Source organism: Pecten maximus, chromosome 2 (genome assembly GCF_902652985.1).
Source record: "Pecten maximus chromosome 2, xPecMax1.1, whole genome shotgun sequence".
NCBI lineage: Eukaryota > Metazoa > Mollusca > Bivalvia > Pectinida > Pectinidae > Pecten > Pecten maximus.
Genome location: NC_047016.1, coordinates 26257866 through 26279494, shown reverse-complemented (window position 1 = coordinate 26279494; position 21629 = coordinate 26257866). Strand labels below are relative to the sequence as shown.

At 34.2% G+C, this 21629-nt stretch overlaps 2 protein-coding genes across 2 annotated transcripts; one reads left to right on the top strand and one right to left on the bottom strand.

Moving 5' to 3' along the window:
• Positions 1-9: 9 nt before the first annotated feature.
• LOC117321651 (proteasome subunit alpha type-2) lies at positions 10-9811 on the top strand. The gene is made up of 7 exons (XM_033876158.1): positions 10-131; positions 1467-1543; positions 2543-2675; positions 3607-3729; positions 4629-4716; positions 8776-8849; positions 9065-9811. The coding sequence occupies exons 1-7, from the start codon at positions 94-96 to the stop codon at positions 9237-9239; spliced, it is 708 nt and encodes a 235-aa protein (XP_033732049.1). The 5' UTR covers positions 10-93; the 3' UTR covers positions 9240-9811.
• Positions 9812-11140: 1329 nt separating this feature from the next.
• LOC117321653 (uncharacterized RNA-binding protein C365.04c-like) lies at positions 11141-21102 on the bottom strand. The gene is made up of 5 exons (XM_033876159.1): positions 20982-21102; positions 18988-19072; positions 17945-18325; positions 16879-16973; positions 11141-15872 (listed from the first exon to the last, which is right to left on the bottom strand). Exons 1-5 carry the CDS (start codon positions 21000-21002, stop codon positions 15723-15725), a joined length of 732 nt encoding a protein of 243 aa, XP_033732050.1. The 5' UTR covers positions 21003-21102; the 3' UTR covers positions 11141-15722.
• Between the last annotated feature and the right edge of the window lie 527 nt (positions 21103-21629).

The window sequence follows — 21629 nt, the reverse complement described above, 5'->3', positions numbered from 1 at the left end:
AAGATATTTAATTGGCTGATAGAACTAAACTGGATTATTTTGACCAATCATATTGCACGTTTCATTTTACCTACTATCACCGGCGAATCCAACATGTCTGAAAGATACAGCTTTTCTCTTACTACTTTTAGGTAAATGTATATTTATAAAAGAAAGTTAATATATATAACTGTAAAAATCACAAGTTATATAGTTATATTTAAGGCTAATTTGGAAATCAATAACTAGAGTGTCACACAAAATCATTTTATCAGTAAATAAGATTGGCATTATTCATATATATCTCTTTCACAAGTGACTTGCATTTTTGAACAGTTGCATGACAATATATTCTAATACAGAGTCCATATTGACTCACCTACTTTACTTTATATTTATTTTGTTTTTAATATTGTTCCTTTAACTGGCTATTATAATCTGCCAGTCTATGATCGATGTATTGGATATTAGATTTTATATAAAAAACAACTTGGTTTATTGGCTGAATAGTGAATGATTTTTGTTTTGTATCTGTTATAGAATTCATTTATCTCATGTCTTTTTCTATATATACATAGTATTGTTATTTATTTTATCGGTCATAAAGTCTAACCCATGACTGTTCTTTGTTTTCATCTAATGATCTATATGTAAAATATTGTCCCAGCTAATTTCACATTATCGACCTATAGCTATTTCGGTTATAATACAGGATATGTCAACTTGCTCAAAAATGCTAATGGTCCAGTATAGCAAGACTTGGCCCTAAGTGAAAATCACACTTTTGCTTGTTTAGATGTGAAAAAAAAACAGGGAAAACATATTCTTGCCTAGTACCCTGAAACAGGAATTAAACTTGGGTCCCCGGCTTGGTAAGCCGCTCTACCTCCTGCTCTGAAGAATACTCCACCAGCTGAGTAACAGATGCAATATTTAAAACTATGTACAAGCCATACGGACCCATGCTTTTTGCGCTCCTCCCTTTTTTCTGGAGACTTACCCATATCTAAGCCTGTGACTTTCAATAACACCACCTTGGGATTTTGATTTGGCGCCAGTGTGAAAGAAAATGGAAAAAACAAATTCTAACCAAGTGCCTGACAGGAGCTGAGCATAGGCATCTTGCTTGGTAATTATAAGCCATGGCTCTACCTCCTGAGCCAAAGAATCGTGCTCCATCAGCTGAGTGACAATTAAGAGACCATATTTAACACTATATGTATACTTGTACATTAAGCCACACCGACCCACTCCTTTAATACGTAAGCGATAGTGTGATTTTCACCTGAGGCCGTGGATTTCAAAGAATAGCATATCTAAGTATGCATATATTATTAATGATAATAATAATAAAATTCTGTTGCATTGTATTTATTTAAAAAAAAATGTTTTAATATGTATATTGTTATATTTTGTCAAAGAATTTGAATCAGTAGAATAAGCAACCCTAACTCTACAAATTATGAAAATTACAATTGAATTTGCAGTCCTTCCGGGAAACTTGTACAGATTGAATATGCCTTGGCAGCCGTGGCAGCAGGTGCTCCTTCTGTTGGAATAAAAGGTGAGAATGAAACAAAAAGGCTGGGAATTAAGGATCTGCTATATAGCTGGCCAGTACTTACAAGGTCAAATTAACGATATAGAAACAAACCATTACCAACACTCCTAAAAGGACACTGATACATCAATAAGTTTCATGTCATATAAGATTTCATTAGATAAGTTTTAAAGTTAGCATGCAGAGAATATATATATCAAATAAATATTAAATGGAGGCAGCCTTGTTGTGCCTTTTCCAATTTATGATATATAATATATGATACATCGTCATCTTCATTACTGTCGCGTCCGGCCGATCCTCTACCAGTGAATTAGGGTGCACGTGAATAGCAGGTTTTCTCTTTGTGTCCATCTTGTATGTGTGTATGTAGCACTGAAGTTTGTCAGCACTCTAGCGGCTTCATTCCCTAAGGGATTTTGATGAAACTGCACATAATGATAAAGGACTATAAAACCTCTGACAAATTAGAGTTTTAGGGTTTTTTTATGGCCAAAGTCACTTACTTTGCAAAAATATTATAATTGGCAAATGATGAAAATATATATACAAATGTATTCACAAATATGAAGATACAATGTAGGAAAATTCCACGGAAATTGTACTTAAACTTTGGTTGCAATATTAATACTACCCAGTATTTGGTACTAATGATTATAAATACATGCATGTACACTGTGTTAGTTGTTGAATGAATTTAATTTTTTTTTTAATTTTTCTTTATTTTGGATTTAACCATTGGGCATCAACACAATATCTGTTAGGATTACTTTTGGATTTTTTTTCAATTGTACATTTTTTTTGTATATCTGTTAATGTCATGCATGGAAATGTAAACATACAGGTGCTTAATTTTAGAGTTGCTAAAGTACAGACATGTGCAATCACAAATGTATAGACAGTGTTCTTAGTCTTTTTATCTTCATCTGACCACACACAGATCTTCATTTGACCACACACAGTTGATTTTCAGTTATCTACATGTTCATCATTATGTTGTAGCTACCAACGGAGTTGTGCTGGCTACAGAGAAGAAACAGAAATCCATATTGTATGATGAGAATAGTATACACAAGATAGAAATGATAACGAAAAATGTTGGCATGGTGTACAGTGGAATGGGACCAGATTACAGGTAATAGACAAAATCTTTTAAAGGAATTATATATGTATCTAGATCTTTTGCATGCAAATTTTATTCAGTTATACTTTTAGTTTATTAAGGTCTAAGGAATTCTGCTTCAGACATTTCATCATTGGTACTTTGCTGGGAAAAAGATAACATTAGAATCATAATTGATACCTTCAGTAGGAAAAATATCCAATTCCATATTTATATAATATGTGAATGCCAAATACCAGATGTGATCTTATAATATAGAATAATTTGACTGTTCAATCACGGTAACAATGCTCTGCTTTTAATTTTATTGTCTAATGTGTCTATAATATATACCTTCTGTAATATACATGTTTATTTACATTTTGTTCTTTTAGATAAATATTGTATATTTCTTGGAAATACTTTTCAGGTATTAAGTATCTTACACTGACAGTTTAAAGTGTATAAAATTGGCACTTTCCTATTGTGTGATAATTTGAGGCACCAGAGTTACATGTTTTGGGTTTTAGCTCACCTGTCTGAATGGCAATGTGAGTTTATGCCTTGGTGCTCTGTTATTTTGTCTATCGTCTATTCTCCATCCAGCATCACATAAAGGTCTACAATGAAGATAGTTTTAGATATGATCCTGGAATGATGCTCACAAAGTACTGGTATGTGAAAAAAAATGACATTGACAAATATTCAAAGTCAAGGGTCAAACTTATTAAAACACTTAAATTGTTTGTTTTGATTATATTTTTAACTGTAAGGCATGCAGAGAGTCATGGGGGAATCATTCCACATCTTCTTTGACTCCAAATTGTTTTATGGGCAAATTTTCAGAATAGATGGTTCCTATATTGGATAGGAACTTACTTATTGCAGATATATGTATATCTATTTCAAATGTTATCAGATCATAACCAAATTAAATGTTTTAACAATGTGATTTTGATTACAGGGTATTGGTGAAGAGTGCTCGTAAATTAGCACAGCAGTACTATATGTCTTACCAAGAACACATTCCTACAGCACAGATTGTACAGAGGATTGCCAATGTCATGCAGGAATACACACAATCAGGGTAGGAAAAACTTAACTGTGTTAATTATAACTACATACGTGCTCATTGCCCAATTTGAAGTCATAAATGTGTTCTGCAGAATTGTCTCCTGAAGATGAAATGTTATAACAAACTAGTTACAGGTGTATAAATACAAGTGCATTTTACTGTAAGTAATTAAGTAGTTTATGCAGTGGGTGGAAACAGTTGACTTGTAACAGGTATGGGAACACTAAAAGTCTGAAAATGGCGGACGAAGGTGCCAGCTCACAGCAAGTTTGAAGCTTTTAAACTCATTTACTGTATCGATATCAACAATTTAATAAGTGCACAGGACCTGTAACGCTTGATACTCAATGGATATACACAAAGGACATCACTATATGCTGTAGTTATTGCAAACACTTCTACACCATTTCTCACAATATGCCACAATACAACTAGAAATGGTGTAGATCTTTGATACATTGCAACATGTATTGGATTTGAGACATTAAATGATTACCAACCCAATAATCTGATGTCTGCTTTGTTTAGGCCTGGGGTTCTGATTTTATAGTCTTGTTGTTTGCATTTTATCCTTTTGTTCATTTTGTTTGTTTCATCCATTTAATGTGTATTTGGTGTGAAGTTGAAAATATAAGTTTTTAGGTCCATCTTTTGTAAAGGTGGATATATTGTCTGATCATTTTAGAAATGTTTGGGTTTTGCTATGTTTTTTGAAAAAAAAAATGTTTGGTTGTTTCCGAGATATCAGAATATGCTATCTGCTTTTGGTTAAAACATTCTCAGGTTTCATCTCGGAGACAATACAAGTAGTCATATCAAACATGTTCTTGTTTTTTTTTTTTTTTTTGAAGACAGAAGTTTTGATATAAAATCAATACATAATAGTGTATTAAATTTTGTTTTAATGTTAGAGGTGTGAGGCCATTTGGCGTATCCCTCCTGCTGGCTGGCTGGGACGAGGATGAGGAGACACCATATCTCTACCAGTGTGATCCCTCTGTAAGTACTGGTACCTACAGTCAGACAATCTGATCAGTACATTAATTTTGTACCCTACTGCAGTTAGACTTTCTGATATAGTATGTTTGTTCTCCTACCGATGTGGTCCCTCTGTACCAGTACAGATATAGCCTCAGTTAGACTTTCTGATACAGTACACCTGTACCCCTACCAATGTGATCCCCCTGTACCAGTACAGATATAGCCTCAGTTAGACTGTCTGATACAGTATGTTTGTACCCTACCAATGTGATCCCTCTGTACCAGTACAGATATACCCACAGTTAGACTTCCTGATACAGTATGTTTGTACCCTACCAATGTGATCCCTCTGTACCAGTACAGATATACCCACAGTTAGACTTTCTGATACAGTAAGTTTGTACCCCTACCAATGTGATCCCTCTGTACCAGTAGATATACCCTCAGTTAGACTTCCTGATACAGTACGTTTGTACCCCTACCAATGTGATCCTTCTGTACCAGTAGATATACCCACAGTTAGACTTTCTGATACAGTAAGTTTGTACCCCTACCAATGTGATCCCTCTGTACCAGTAGATATACCCACAGTTAGACTTTCTGATACAGTACGTTTGTACCCCTACCAATGTGATCCCTCTGTACCAGTAGATATACCCACAGTTAGACTTTCTGATACAGTAAGTTTGTACCCCTACCAATGTGATCCCTCTGTACCAGTAGATATACCCACAGTTAGACTTTCTGATACAGTAAGTTTGTACCCCTACCAATGTGATCCCTCTGTACCAGTACAGATATACCCACAGTGAGACTTTCTGATACAGTAAGTTTGTACCCCTACCAATGTGATCCCTCTGTACCAGTAGATATACCCACAGTTAGACTTTCTGATACAGTACGTTTGTACCCTACCAATGTGATCCCTCTGTACCAGTAGATATACCCACAGTTAGACTTTCTGATACAGTAAGTTTGTACCCCTACCAATGTGATCCCCCTGTACCAGTAGATATACCCACAGTGAGACTTTCTGATACAGTACGTTTGTACCCCTACCAATGTGATCCCCCTGTACCAGTAGATATACCCTCAGTTAGACTTTCTGATACAGTACGTTTGTACCCTACCAATGTGATCCCCCTGTACCAGTAGATATACCCACAGTGAGACTTTCTGATACAGTAAGTTTGTACCCCTACCATTGTGATCCCTCTGTACCAGTAGATATACCCACAGTGAGACTTTCTGATACAGTAAGTTTGTACCCCTACCAATGTGATCCCCCTGTACCAGTAGATATACCCTCAGTTAGACTTTCTGATACAGTAAGTTTGTACCCCTACCAATGTGATCCCCCTGTACCAGTAGATATACCCACAGTTAGACTTTCTGATACAGTAAGTTTGTACCCCTACCAATGTGATCCCTCTGTACCAGTAGATATACCCACAGTGAGACTTTCTGATACAGTAAGTTTGTACCCTACCAATGTGATCCCCCTGTACCAGTAGATATACCCTCAGTTAGACTTTCTGAACAGTAAGTTTGTACCCCTACCAATGTGATCCCCCTGTACCAGTAGATATACCCACAGTTAGACTTTCTGAACAGTAAGTTTGTACCCCTACCAATGTGATCCCCCTGTACCAGTAGATATACCCACAGTTAGACTTTCTGATACAGTAAGTTTGTACCCCTACCAATGTGATCCCTCTGTACCAGTAGATATACCCTCAGTTAGACTTTCTGATACAGTACGTTTGTACCCTACCAATGTGATCCCCCTGTACCAGTAGATATACCCACAGTTAGACTTTCTGATACAGTACATTTGTACCCTACCAATGTGATCCCTCTGTACCAGTACAGATATACCCACAGTTAGACTTTCTGATACAGTACGTTTGTACCCTACCAATGTGATCCCTCTGTACCAGTAGATATACCCACAGTTAGACTTTCTGATACAGTAAGTTTGTACCCCTACCAATGTGATCCCTCTGTACCAGTAGATATACCCACAGTGAGACTTTCTGATACAGTACATTTGTACCCTACCAATGTGATCCCTCTGTACCAGTACAGATATACCCACAGTTAGACTTTCTGATACAGTACGTTTGTACCCTACCAATGTGATCCCTCTGTACCAGTAGATATACCCACAGTTAGACTTTCTGATACAGTACGTTTGTACCCTACCAATGTGATCCCTCTGTACCAGTAGATATACCCTCAGTTAGACTTTCTGATACAGTACGTTTGTACCCCTACCAATGTGATCCTTCTGTACCAGTAGATATACCCACAGTTAGACTTTCTGATACAGTACGTTTGTACCCTACCAATGTGATCCCTCTGTACCAGTACAGATATACCCACAGTTAGACTTTCTGATACAGTACGTTTGTACCCTACCAATGTGATCCCTCTGTACCAGTACAGATATACCCACAGTTAGACTTTCTGATACAGTACGTTTGTACCCCTACCAATGTGATCCCTCTGTACCAGTAGATATACCCACAGTTAGACTTTCTGATACAGTACGTTTGTACCCTACCAATGTGATCCCTCTGTACCAGTAGATATACCCACAGTTAGACTTTCTGATACAGTAAGTTTGTACCCCTACCAATGTGATCCCTCTGTACCAGTAGATATACCCTCAGTTAGACTTTCTGATACAGTACGTTTGTACCCTACCAATGTGATCCCCCTGTACCAGTAGATATACCCACAGTTAGACTTTCTGATACAGTACGTTTGCACCCTACCAATGTGATCCCTCTGTACCAGTAGATATACCCACAGTTAGACTTTCTGATACAGTAAGTTTGTACCCCTACCAATGTGATCCCTCTGTACCAGTAGATATACCCACAGTGAGACTTTCTGATACAGTACGTTTGTACCCCTACCAATGTGATCCCTCTGTACCAGTACAGATATACCCACAGTTAGACTTTCTGATACAGTAAGTTTGTACCCCTACCAATGTGATCCCTCTGTACCAGTAGATATACCCACAGTGAGACTTTCTGATACAGTACGTTTGTACCCTACCAATGTGATCCCTCTGTACCAGTACAGATATACCCACAGTTAGACTTTCTGATACAGTACGTTTGTACCCTACCAATGTGATCCCTCTGTACCAGTAGATATACCCACAGTTAGACTTTCTGATACAGTACGTTTGTACCCTACCAATGTGATCCCTCTGTACCAGTAGATATACCCTCAGTTAGACTTTCTGATACAGTACGTTTGTACCCCTACCAATGTGATCCTTCTGTACCAGTAGATATACCCACAGTTAGACTTTCTGATACAGTACGTTTGTACCCTACCAATGTGATCCCTCTGTACCAGTACAGATATACCCACAGTTAGACTTTCTGATACAGTACGTTTGTACCCTACCAATGTGATCCCTCTGTACCAGTACAGATATACCCACAGTTAGACTTTCTGATACAGTACGTTTGTACCCCTACCAATGTGACCCCTCTGTACCAGTAGATATACCCACAGTTAGACTTTCTGATACAGTACATTTGTACCCCTACCAATGTGATCCCTCTGTACCAGTAGATATACCCACAGTTAGACTTCCTGATACAGTACGTTTGTACCCTACCAATGTGATCCCTCTGTACCAGTACAGATATACCCACAGTTAGACTTTCTGATACAGTACGTTTGTACCCTACCAATGTGATCCCTCTGTACCGGTAGATATACCCTCAGTTAGACTTTCTGATACAGTACATTTGTACCCCTACCAGCGTGATCTCTCCACGCTCTTTATATTTTTAATTACGATACCATAAGTGTTAAAAAGATTAAAGAAGTTGAAAAATTAATTTAAGAAGATCTTGCAGTAGTTTTACCAAGATCCCTTTAGGATCTGTGGTGTAACCTCAAATACTGCCAGCATTTAGTTGTGGTCTTACACATGATCTTTGAATACTGGATACTTATTCATAATTCATATATATATACATTCATGTTTAAGAATATTGATGTACATGTGTATTAAGAATTCAGACTTTTACAATTTTATTTCAGGGAGCATATTTTGCCTGGAAAGCTACTGCCATTGGAAAGAATCATGTAAATGGAAAGACATTTTTAGAGAAAAGGTAAATGAGCACATCCTTTTTCTGTTCTGTGTTTACTATCATATAATGGTAATAGGGAAGCGGGGAGTTACTTCAAATAAATTACTTACTATATGAACACATTTGCCTTTAAAACTGATATTTTTTTGTGTAAATGTTCACTTTCCATTGCCAAGAAATATTTTTTCTTTACATTGAAGAAAACTTTTATTTTTATGTTTTCATTCTTCTTCTAGGTACAGTGATAATCTTGAGTTAGAAGATGCCGTCCATACAGCTATTTTGACCTTGAAAGAAAGCTTTGAAGGTCAAATGACAGAAGATAATATTGAGATCGGAATCTGCAATCAGGATGGTTTTAAGAGATTATCATCAGCTGAGGTTAAAGACTATCTAGCTTCTGTACAGTAATAGACTTCTACTATGGTGTTGCATTGTCTACTTGAACTGTTTCATAGTGATGCCATTGACAACATAGATCTCAATATGGACATAAAGACTTGGACAATGTGAAGGAATATTGAAACATTGTTGAAATTGAAATTTTTATTCATTTCAAATACAAATGTTTTGTCTTGACATCTTCAATTTGGGAACAAGTCTAGATTTTTTGTGGCTTTGTGGTAAAAACAAATAAATTGGCCATTCAGAACAAGTAACAATTGTTAGGTTCCCCATGATTGCTTACATGTTTTGCCAGCATTATTCCATCTTTTGATACTGAAAATGTGTACAATAATGCAATTAAAAAAGTTATCATGATTTTGTTGAAATTCAAATACAGGTACAGGATATATAGTGCTATTGTCGATGAAAATTAACAACATTCAGAATAGATCTCACCTAATATTAAAATGTTCATCAATAATTCATATGTATTATGATTTTTGTACATTGTTGTATTTTATTGAAGAACATTGAAATGTGTTGATATCATTGTCATACATTTCATTATGATAAAAATAAACCATCATTCATTTACACTTTAAGACTTTGTATTTGTGTATCTAGCTATAAAAGTTTGCCATGATTTGGTATCCATTGTCTATGATTTTTTTTTCTTTGAAAACTACTTCAGATTGTTAAGTTTTTGCTGTAGTAAGTGTTCCTGCTCCAATAACTTTACTGTTCAACAATTATGTCAACAAGCTTTTTTGATGTACTAAAATCAAGATCAACTTTAATGTATAATGATTATTAAACTTTTTCACATTAGAAGCTGAAAGCCATTTCAAACACATGCTATCAACATTATATTAACCTATAATAGCACTTATTTCTGTATCCTAAACAAAATAGTGCAGGAGAACACACACAAGCATTTCTTCTAAAAAGGTCATTTACAAGTTAGGTTACAGTAAGTCCTATACCCTTGGTTCAAACACACAAACTGGCTAAAGATGCTTTGTTATAGATCAATCCATTGACATAACAAAACCAGTTTTCACCATTTTAACAACTAGTCTGTGAGTACTATCATCCGATACTAGTATCACGCTGTACATGGACGATAGTTCTCTAGTCTCTGTCTAAGAATGGTCTCCTATGCTTGCTGAAGGCAGTGTGATTTGGCCAAAATATTCACAGATAGTTTACTTATTTTGTTCTGTGTCGGTGGATCAATCAGAACGGAACAAGAGATCAACCATCATAATTGTTTTGGTCACTAATTTACTTTTAGTATGTGATATACTATATCCCCAAATACAAGATCCTAATTAAATTGTACATGAATTAATAAAAAACATTTATCTAAACTTGTGAATGTCAAAATGTAGTTTAGGGTGACCTACTACTGGTATGCAACACGTTCTTTGATTGACGTTTTGACACAAAAAATGTGTGGACTTGAAATTCTGCATCAGATATGCCCTAGAAACCCGTTTTGCCTTATGAACTTTGAAATGTAGGTCACAGTGACCTTGTCTTGTGACACATTCATATTTATCCTGTTATGCACCACGGTTTACTTCTGGAGATAAAAAAATTGGTAGTAATAATCTACTTCAGGTATAACTGTCTTATAATGACCAAGATGTATCCAAACAAACTCTTCTAGAACATTGAAACAGTACAGAGGATTTTGCAAAAAAACAATTCACACATTATGAAGTCTGAGGTCAAAATATAGGTTACCATGACCTACTTCAGTACGAGGCACACCATCATCCCATTATGTAACCATACAAGACTTTATGAGAAATTTCACAGAAGATAAGCTTCAAAGTAAATCGTGGACAGACATTATGATCCTATATTCCATATACATGTATTCCAAAGCCAGACCAAGTAAAAATCACTCAAGACATCCATATACAATGTTTAATTTTATTCTTCAATGTGAAGAGATAAACTCAAGACTCATAGCATTTTGAAAATTTGGAACAAAAACAGAAAGTAAGTGACTCCAAATTTGTACAGCTTTACAAAATATGGCCATGCATACGTAGGTAGATATGTTTACCTCCATAGCTTGTACGTTATCATTTAGCTTTGATTTGTCCTGTCCCAACAAAAAAATAAAATCGTTGATAAAAATGTTACAACAGAATGAAAGCTGACTGTAGATACACCAAACCACACATCACTAGTTTCATTCTGAAATATAATGTTTCAAATTTAAAGCTGTAATTCATACCAAAACAAAACAAATTAATTGTAAAAAAGTAAATCAATGTTTGGTGAGACCATGAACAGATCCGAAATAACATAAAATATAAACATTAAGGCAGTATAGAGTTCATCATTTGACTGGACAATCAAAACTTGTCCTACACATGTCATTCCTAATAACCTCCACCAATCTTTTTTAACTAAACTGTCGTACATTAATGTTGTTCATGTCTGTTCACAGGTATATTCTGTGGGAAATTTCCAGATCAATGTTTTTTTGTTTTTGTTTTTATTCAAATGTTGAAAACGCTTTTCAAAACAATCTGATCAGAAATCAATTACCAGGGTAGCATTTCTTGTGCTGAAACACTGTATAATGTCTAGTTGTAGTTGCACAAAAAGATTTTGTAATGGATACAAAAACGAGTTATCTTCCCATTACAAAGGCATAAAAACAAAATATTCACACCTGATAAATTCATGCACCATGATTATTAAGCACTTAAGCATTAATATAACAGTATTTCCCCATCATTACAAACTAAATCACAAGCCATATCCTCAATCCAGTGATTCATACTCATGCCTATGTTGGACCATAACCATAGGTAACCAAATTAAATTGTCACACAAAAAGCATGATGGTTGCAATACAACTGTTGTTGATCAATCAAATGATCTTATAGTTTACTTGTTTAGAGAAAGAAATATACATATTACATTAAATGAAAACAAACAATTTAATTAAAAGAAACTTTTAATGAAGGTTTGCCAAGGCTGTTTGTGGCATATACATGTAATTCAACAACTGTACTCATATTGACAAAAGTTGTACATATAACAAAACATGGATATACCACAAAGATATCTTAAGTACTATGTTCATTATATACTTTATTTTTGAAAATCCTTGTAAATTCTGAATTTGTGATTTAAGTTTAGATTAAAAAAAAAGAATTCATAATGCATCCAGCAAAACAAAGAGTTGTTTGAGAATAGCATATTTTATGTAAAAAAAAAAGAAACCCATGTACCTTAAAGATGTTGTAGAGACCTGTTCTGTGTAGTCTGATAAACTAAAAATATTGAATATACCATAGAAAATGCAATGCACTTTTAAAACCTTGTATGGATTTTAATCAGTTTCAGTTACTTGCAACCCATTCTGTGCCCTATTGACATGAGGATTTCATTTGCCAGATTGTTTTACTTCATATCAATTACTTCAACTTAACAACAATTAGGACCAATTGGTGATTTGTTAGAAGTGGAGAGTATCTGTCATCTTACTAGCTCAGACTAGAATTTCCCTGTAGCCTAGAGGTAGGATGTCCACTTGGAGAGTTAGAGGTCGCTAGTTCGAGTCCTGTGTAGGCAGCGTATTTTTCATTATTCCATCTTATGACCAATTTGGTGACGTTAACAACTCCAGGAGTAAGCTACAGGAGATTGAGAGGCATCTTTGGAGCTAAAGAACCCACTGGGTTGTAGTAGTCTTTTGGGGCAGCCAAGGAGGGTAAAAGTTGAGAGTATCAGCCATCTTACTAGCTCAGACTAGTGGTAATTTCCCTTCAGCCTGAGCCCCGTTCGATTTGCACTCTTCTCATTCTAGAATATATCTTCCGGTCACTCGATTTGAAGCCCTTCTGCTTCTGGAAGATCTTCTACTTCTTCCGTCTCGAAGCTGGAAGATTTCTCTTCCAAGATTGCGGAGACTATGTTTTAAGTGTGCGAGTGACGAGTTTCACTAAGGAAGGATATATGACACATACATGCATGTGTTTGTATCATAGTGTTTGAGAAAACTTAAAAACTTGTTTATTTTGGGTAATAGTCTCCCGGTTTACTTGATTTACATCTAACGGAATGAGATCTTCTTAGAAGGCTTCTCTTCTGAGAAGAGTTCAAATCGAGTGGGGCTCGGGTAATAGGATTCTGCTCGGAGAGGTCACTATTTCGAGGCCCAGTGAGGGCAGGGTATTTCTCATTATTCCCCCTATTACAATCTAGTACTTCTTATTGTCCACAACTGTCAGATTAATAGACTGAGTGTATAAATTTAATATATACCTTTAATAAACATAAAATAATGTACAATGGTTTCTATGTTCATAAATAGTTATATTTAAAATCACAGTTGGAGTCGAGGTATTTGTATTTAATCAGGATTTAATATGAATTCTGATATCCATGATTAAACTTGGATAGATATTATCATTCATTCTTGTTCTGCCAAGTTATACAGAATTTTACCTTTTTTTCAAAAGAAATTAAATTACAATATCTTATCTGGTAGACTACAAATAAAAAAAAAACACTGATAAAAACAGGAAAACTAAATTACCATGCCAGTTAAGAAAACTTATTTGTTAAACATTTCATTAACTTCTCAATTTCCCAAAATAGTTTGGGGTAAGGTATTAAAATATTCAAAAACTAAAGAAACAGACGTGAATTTAATTTCCATTTTTGAAATAAAAAAAAGAAGAAGGAAAAACCTTTCTCAATAAGCAATGTGAACAATGACAGATAATTCATTTTATGACACAAATAATTGGTGAATCTAAATACAAGCTGTTGGGTTTCATCTAAGAAAGTTTCAGAGATACATTTCTCATACAAAATATCATACGGTAGTTTCCTCACACAACTCCAGTCACATGTATCAGCGTAATAATATACACAAAATTATTTTCTGTGTGTATTGTCAGATTTGATACATATATTCCATCAAATGGATCAAGGCGATAAATATACTACCAAAACAAAAATAATTTAGAGAGAAAAGATATAAAGTCTTACATCTCTGAAGCTATTTCAGTAATTATGCGTGTATTGATATCTTGTTAATGTTAATAAAGGGGGTACATGAATTCATGCAAACTACACATATATCTAATTCTGACTCCTTACGGACCTGGCCAAATTCCTAACACACAGTCAATAGGGTTGGGAGATCATGCCAAGTCCCTGTGCTCCTAACCGTGACAGTACACTTTGGCATAGCCTTACAATGACCTTTTACATTTCACTCAATGGAATTTTCATTTAATTTTCAGCTCACCCGGGTAATGATTGAGAACTTCAAAATATAAAATTTGAGTACATACCTTATGATGCTTTTCCCAATCAACGAATGTATCAAACCTCCATTTCATGGTCAGAATATTTCAAAAAGAGGGTCAACAGGAAATTATCATCTATAGTTGGCTGCTATACATAAATGTGTATGTCTTGCATTCAGAAATTTACTTCTTTAACTTAACTTAAACTGATCACTCTTCTCGAGCCCATGCTAATGTTCAGTAAATAAACATTGTTAATTGCATGTCTAATTTTAGAATTAAATAGGATACATCAAGTCAAATGCAATCACATTTGTATACCTTAACCTACCAGCTGCATTTATATAGATAACAAATGGATGATTTCTGACAGATGGTCGTCATCTGAGAGGAATGTAGCTATATATGCAGGGTGTGAATATTAGTTCTACATACCCACCAGTTAATTGGTACATTTTCTGTAGCTAATTTCTGACTCAAAATGCATCCTGTGTTACATGTCTTTTGTTTTTAATTGGAAATTGTCTTTAATTTTGTACTATCAAAATAATCATATTACACATTATTTATTGTATTTTAAACATGAATGGTGAAAATACATGTTTAGTTTCATGAAAATCATATGAAAATGAGATTTGTGGAACTGTATGGATACAACTTTCTTAACGGGAAAGGTGAGCAGTTTTTGACAAAAGATGAGGCCTAAAATAAACTAGTACAACAGGTGATATTTGTGAACAAGCAATATCATGTTTCATGAAAAAATATAGGCAAGGTAATCAACTCTGCAGTCATTATTATAATTCACTGAATACAAGCTTAAATGTGAAGTCTAAAAATCTTTCAAATATTATCTTTACTAAATATTTTTGACTTCCCTAAAACAAGTATTAATGGCACCAGAGAAATACAGTGAAGGTTTTACATTCAGCATTTGAAAAAAAACTCATTAACAATATCTCCATACGATAACATCAATGCAAACTAATTACACTTGAACTTGTTAATCTGGACAGCTTGGTTCTCACAAAAATATCAGGTTACAGAATACACATAGCCCTCTATGTTAATTTTTAATTGTGAACTTAATTCCTCAATAAGAGTTGATTTTTTCACAACTTGAACCTTTTCACTACATTTAAACACTACAGTGTATTTTAGATACACAAATGTATTCTTTCATTCACCAAACACAATGCTGACACAAACAGTGAGGTCAGTGTTCCAAAGGCATTTTGAATTTGGCCTTAGACAAATTTTTAAGCTTGAGCTTTTCCAACCTCTTTTTATTTTTACCGCCGATGGATGTGAACTCTACATTGATTTTGCGGCCTGCTAAGGTTGTCTGATGAAGGCGGAGTGCAATCTGAAAAAATAAGAATATTCTTAAGTCAATAATAAATGAAAATTACATCATTTTCTTGTTATATATTTGTTGAAGACGCATAAATTGTCAAACACATACCACTGTTTGAAAGGAGATAAACTACCATAACATCAAAATTTCATAGTATCAGTCTAGTTAAACATAAAATAAATCAATTTTTCATGCCAATGATTGAGGCATTACCTGCAAGTTCATTTCCTGCTACAATAAACATGTATTCATACATTCAAAAGAAGATAGCTGGGCCAAGATAATGAATGCATGATTACAAATCACTTGAGCTTCTGTTGTTCAAGTATGCACATGTACATGCGACCAACATTTCAAAACCAACTCATCTTGTTAATTTTTAGCTGTAGTTTTTAGCTGTAGCTTTAGTAGTAATCTGTGATTATCAATTGACGTGACTGGTAAAATATGCCAGTTAGATGCCATATTATGTTCTATACTATCTTATAATGAAATAAGATTACCATCACCTTTTTGAGTGGTTAGGTGGCATTCTACATTATAACCCTAACTTTCACTTCAAAGTCAATGTTTAATTTTCTAATAATTTAAAGGATACAAGTAATCAAAAATACTTGAACGAAATGTTGTTTAGGGAAACAGCTTTATATCTTCATTATCAATCTTTAAAAGTTTCAATGAAATTGGTTAACAAATGTAGGAGATCTCCAAACAAAAAAATCCAATACTGAAATAAACTTTTTACTTTGGCATAAATAGTAGAAACAAAATGTCTTTCGGGGAGAAGTTTCACTACATGTGACAGACGGACAATGCCATGCCACGGTACCATAATACTCCCAATTAAATGTTGACAGGCATATTGGTTTTGTGACTATACAGCATTAATAGTCAATAAGGCATATCAAACAATATTTTCATGGCAGGTTTGCGACACAATCGATAAAAATAAACAAACTTAGCTAAATTTTCCATTTAAACAATTGCATTTAATACTCTGATACAGTGTACATACCCCATGACTTATTCTGTCTTTAAATTCTATATAGGCAAATCCTCTGGCTCTGTCTGTTCCCTTTTCCTTTGGAATCCTGATCATTTTCACGCCACCTGAAAATCAAATGTGTGATGTTTAACATTCTTATATGAAATCAATGAAAATTGTAGTGTGGTAGACTACAAAATAACAATCATGATATAGATGTCACCAGCTCATTTACTTTTAGTAAGGAGTTACCTGGTACTAAACAGTGTTGTCCCAAAGGCAATAGATCAAAATACTGTTGAGATTGTTTCCATAATATAGCTTTTGGGAATGCCACAACTAAAAAGATCCAAGGCTGTCCAGCAAGATCCGTCTGTATGAACTTTTCTCCTCATACTTTTTGTCATTGTAATATTTCCAACCTTTAGTGTTTAAAGTATGCTACAGTTTCACTCTGTCTGTATACGTAATTACAAACATTTTCATTGGGATGGAAAAACAAGCTTAAGCTTTTACATTTTAATTCCCCCAACCCTGTTGGTATTCAAAGGCAACCTAATATGTTTAAATCAAATCAATTCCTCAAATATTTTAATATTCAAAAACTTTTTAAGGTACAAAGAGAGCCTATCAAAAACAAATTGGTTGTCAGAAAAGTATCCACAAAGTACTTTCTGAGAAATCTTCAACTGAAAAAATCTAAGATGGCTACCTGTCAGCCCTATGGTTTTTCTAATTAATCTCAAAATGGAACATGTATACACAAAATATTTTTAGTGAAGTGGACTCTACTACCCATGCTACATCTATGATTTAAGGTTTGATGGTCTAGCTTTGTCAGAAACAGAGCTAAATGCAAAACCTAAACATTGATGGGTAAAAGCACTGCCTATGCGTCACCATTCCAACACCCGTCGAAGGTGACACAAAAATTGTTCCAATGCAAGGCCACATGAGCGGCAGACCACAGGCAAAGGACAATTTGATAACCCTTGATCACCGATGTACATGTACACTCTGTTCCTTGATGATCTTATATACCATGGTAAGCATGCATCATAATTAGCTACACTCATCGTTCATCTAATCATCTTACCTGTTTTCCTGAAATGTTCTTCTAACTGTTCCTTTGAAATGTTGAAAGGAAGATTTCCAACAAAGAGCACGTAAGCCTTGGCCATATGTTTGGATGACGACTGCTCACCAGCTATATGAACATTAGGTAACACATCTTTTACCTCTTCTTTAACCTTCACTTTGATATCCTTTTTCTTTGAATTTTCTGAGTTAGATTTAACAGTTTTGAAATTAAGTTTTGTTTGTGATTTCATCTCGACTTTCATCTTGCCCGGTACCACAGCTTGTGCTAATGCATTCCTAGTTGCTACACTAGCCTTGAAACCTCCCTTGTTATTCTGTTCCACTAAAGATGTAACACTGTCCTGCAGCTTATTATCAGGCATCAACTTTCTCAAACCTGAAAAAAACAAAAATGCCTTTTTATTGTCATCTTCAGTCACATTTGTAGTGCCAGATTTTTATATCAGAATAGTTGTATTTACAAAAATTTAACACAAGACATACATATCTGTGGAGCTTTTTATTACAAATACTGAATTGAGAGAATTCAGTATAATTAGTACTGAACACTTTCAAACGTGCAGCTATTCCTTAAAAGTCAGGTTAAAAACAAATCTTTTTCAATTTTCCAATTTACTGATATATATAAAGAAATTTTCTTCAAACAATTTAGTTTTTGACAAAATTCACGAGTCTTATAGTTTCCAAGTTATGGTAATTTTGGAAGATTTAAATCAATGAAAATTGTCAAAAGAGAAAACTGTTCAAAAGAAAACTTAAACAAAAAGAAGTGTAGATATCAATCAAATAAACTTCAATATAAATTTTGGTGTTTTATATTGGGTGTTTTATATTGGGTGTTTTATATTGGGTGCTGTACCGTGCACCTAAATGTTATCATATTAAGTTGTTTCATAAATTGCGCCTTATTTTTCCGAAGAGTTTCCAACCAGTATGTCATCATGTGCAGAAAATAACATAAATGTTTAAATTTGAATACCTGGGTAGCAGTCTTAATGCTATCATTGATGCATTAAAACAATTAAAATCTATAGTCACCTTCTCGTTTTTCTTCACGACTTTTTTTGCGCTCAGCCCACCAATTTTGTCTTCTGTTCTTTCTTGATATGCTGGAAGCATTACCCTGTAAATTAATGAATATTTATTTTATTTGAATACAAATATGGTAAACAGCTATATTCAGTACATTGTATTCACAAAGTTAACAGTCAACATCAAAATCTATCGGCTATTTTGTTTAATCATTAATACAATTAGTTCAAAGTAGAGGATGTCTAAATTAGCATAATGGTGAAATTAACTTGGGTCAAATTACTCATAAAAGAAATTTGTATAAAATGCATTTTTTTCAATCCTTAATCTTATTATTGGTCATATTATTAATCAACCACTGGATTTTGTTTCTCATAACAAGTGTTTTTACCTGATGTAAGAAAGCGTATCACTATTCATGGGAGTTAATTGTTGTTAACTTGTGTTTATTTCTGGGTTTAAAGATGTTTGGGAACGTAATTTTGCACACCCATCTAACTTCTTTAATTTTGATGATAAAAATAGTTTTTCAACCATTTTGTAGACAAACAACATCCAAAACTAAGATAAAGCCCTAGCTGTGCCATAGTTAAAATAATCTTCAAAAACAGAACAAATATAAAATTGGAAAGTGTCAATTTACCGCCATTTCTGCTTAAAATAATGACCGCTCCCTACAGAGGTAATGTAAACAAGGCGACAAAAGTGATGGGGTGTCTACAGATCAACACTAGTACTGTTATTAGTTATACTTGGTGGATTTGTATTCAGCTTCCATTATATTCTGATCAAATGGTATTTTCCCTAAATGTTTGCAAATGCACATCAAAATCAACAACTGGGATAGAACATTCAATCATCCGGTATCCATTTTTCCAGACAGTCGTACAGATTTTGTTTTATAACATATTAAGTTAATTGGAAGAAATACATTTAAAATAGCAAAAGTCTGGTATTAGTCACCATGTAAACAAAAATCAAGCACACAGAAAATAATTAAAAAAGCGTCAGATGTGCGAATTTATATACTGTGTGAAATCACATACCCTTGCATTGCTATATTTCTGATCATTAATCGAAAGAATGACAAGCAAAAAATCAATGAAGAAATTAGCAATATCTAGAAGATACAGTATCTAATCTATACAGTATATAATGTATATATATTTATAAGTTGAATATATGAAAGATATACCATTTCTACATACTTAAGTTGCAAAATCTAATAAAAGTTTGGATTTATCTGCAAACCAATCAATAATTAAAACTATTTCAGAAAAATCTAGATTTTTAACACATTTGGTATTTGATAATAAAACAAAACAGTGCACATGGTTTTCAAATATGACTATATGTCTCGTGTCAAAACATAGTTTAAAACAGTATAAACGAAAAGAACTTGTTTTCGTTTTGTTGAACAGAAATTACGTTTGAAAAAAAATCGATAAGGCGCCCGACGGGGTAACCTAAGAATATCAAAACAATAAAATTGAAAAGTAACAGAATATGATCATGATGAACCCACTCTTTATGGTTATACGAAACAATTCTTGTATAAAAACATTATATTCGAGGGTAAAAAAGCCTTCTTGATGCGTTTCAATATAAAATGCATAACCCCCATTGTGCCCCATTCACATTTTTGACAGGGTGGTATACGTGTGAAAGCACCTGCTCTTGCATGGCGGCGCCTCAATGAAGCAAGACTTCTGCAAATATGAATCAAAGTAAAAAAATCTCATGATATTTTCTCGATATACTTTCTCATCGCATTCAATGACACCCTTATTCGTCATTTTTCACGCAAGCCAATATTCAAGACAAACGCTTTTCCTCGAGTTGAAATCGAGTTTGAAATTCTGGTTTTCTACCCTAACTTCGAGCGGATTATTACAATCACTTAGGTACTTAAATAAAGGATATCACAGACATAAGGGTTATGACATAAACTAATTATTATTGGCATGTAATCATTTGAAACACGAAAAAATATAACTTACGCTCCCAGCTGGTTTATCCATTGCGCTTTGTGTGCTTCTCTGTACACCGTTCGGAACAAAGCGGATTCGAAGCTCGCTTGTATGTCAAATCTAGAGACTGCAGCAAATGCAACGCCACCTATTGGCTGTCACCAATCATGCATGAGTTTTTAACTACTTTCGGTTCATGCTTTAAGCCACTTTTATACTGCCCCTGGGAGTTACTAAAAACTGCAAAGGTAATTTGGAATATTCAATGAATATGGCATTGATTGCTATTAAGTTACAAATTCTAGATGTATCTAAAGGATTGAAAAAAAACCCAATATGAATTAATGTATGTTAACATATTTTTTTGCGTCCTGATTAAGGTGGTGTTGGGGAAAACAAGTACACAAATGTTCGCATAACGTAAACAATGGTTATAATTATTTACGAAAAAGAGAGATATTTACGCCACATTTACCTTGTTGCAGTAATTTTCACACATATGCAAGACGCTAAATATCTTAGCAACGGGGTATCTATATCGAATTATAGTACATTTTAACTATATTCACTCAAACATTTATATTCACTCAAACTTACTAGATATTGACACAAGTTTATTTCTACTAAGTTGAAAACCTACTTCAATACAAAAACACAATTGACACCTGTTTGATGTGC

Bases quoted from the DNA above. Each gene is read 5' to 3' on its own strand.
- LOC117321653 (XM_033876159.1), bottom strand. From the start codon at position 21,002: ATGGATAAACCAGCTGGGAGC. The intron at 18,326-18,987 runs GTGACTATAGAT...TGTTTTTTTCAG, and splicing joins TCGTGAAGAAAAACGAGAAG to GTTTGAGAAAGTTGATGCCT. The intron at 15,873-16,878 runs GTATGTACACTG...TTATTTTTTCAG, and splicing joins AAGACAGAATAAGTCATGGG to ATTGCACTCCGCCTTCATCA.
- LOC117321651 (XM_033876158.1), top strand. From the start codon at position 94: ATGTCTGAAAGATACAGCTTTTCTCTTACTACTTTTAG. The intron at 2,676-3,606 runs GTAATAGACAAA...TTTTGATTACAG, and splicing joins GGAATGGGACCAGATTACAG to GGTATTGGTGAAGAGTGCTC. The intron at 8,850-9,064 runs GTAAATGAGCAC...TTCTTCTTCTAG, and splicing joins AAGACATTTTTAGAGAAAAG to GTACAGTGATAATCTTGAGT.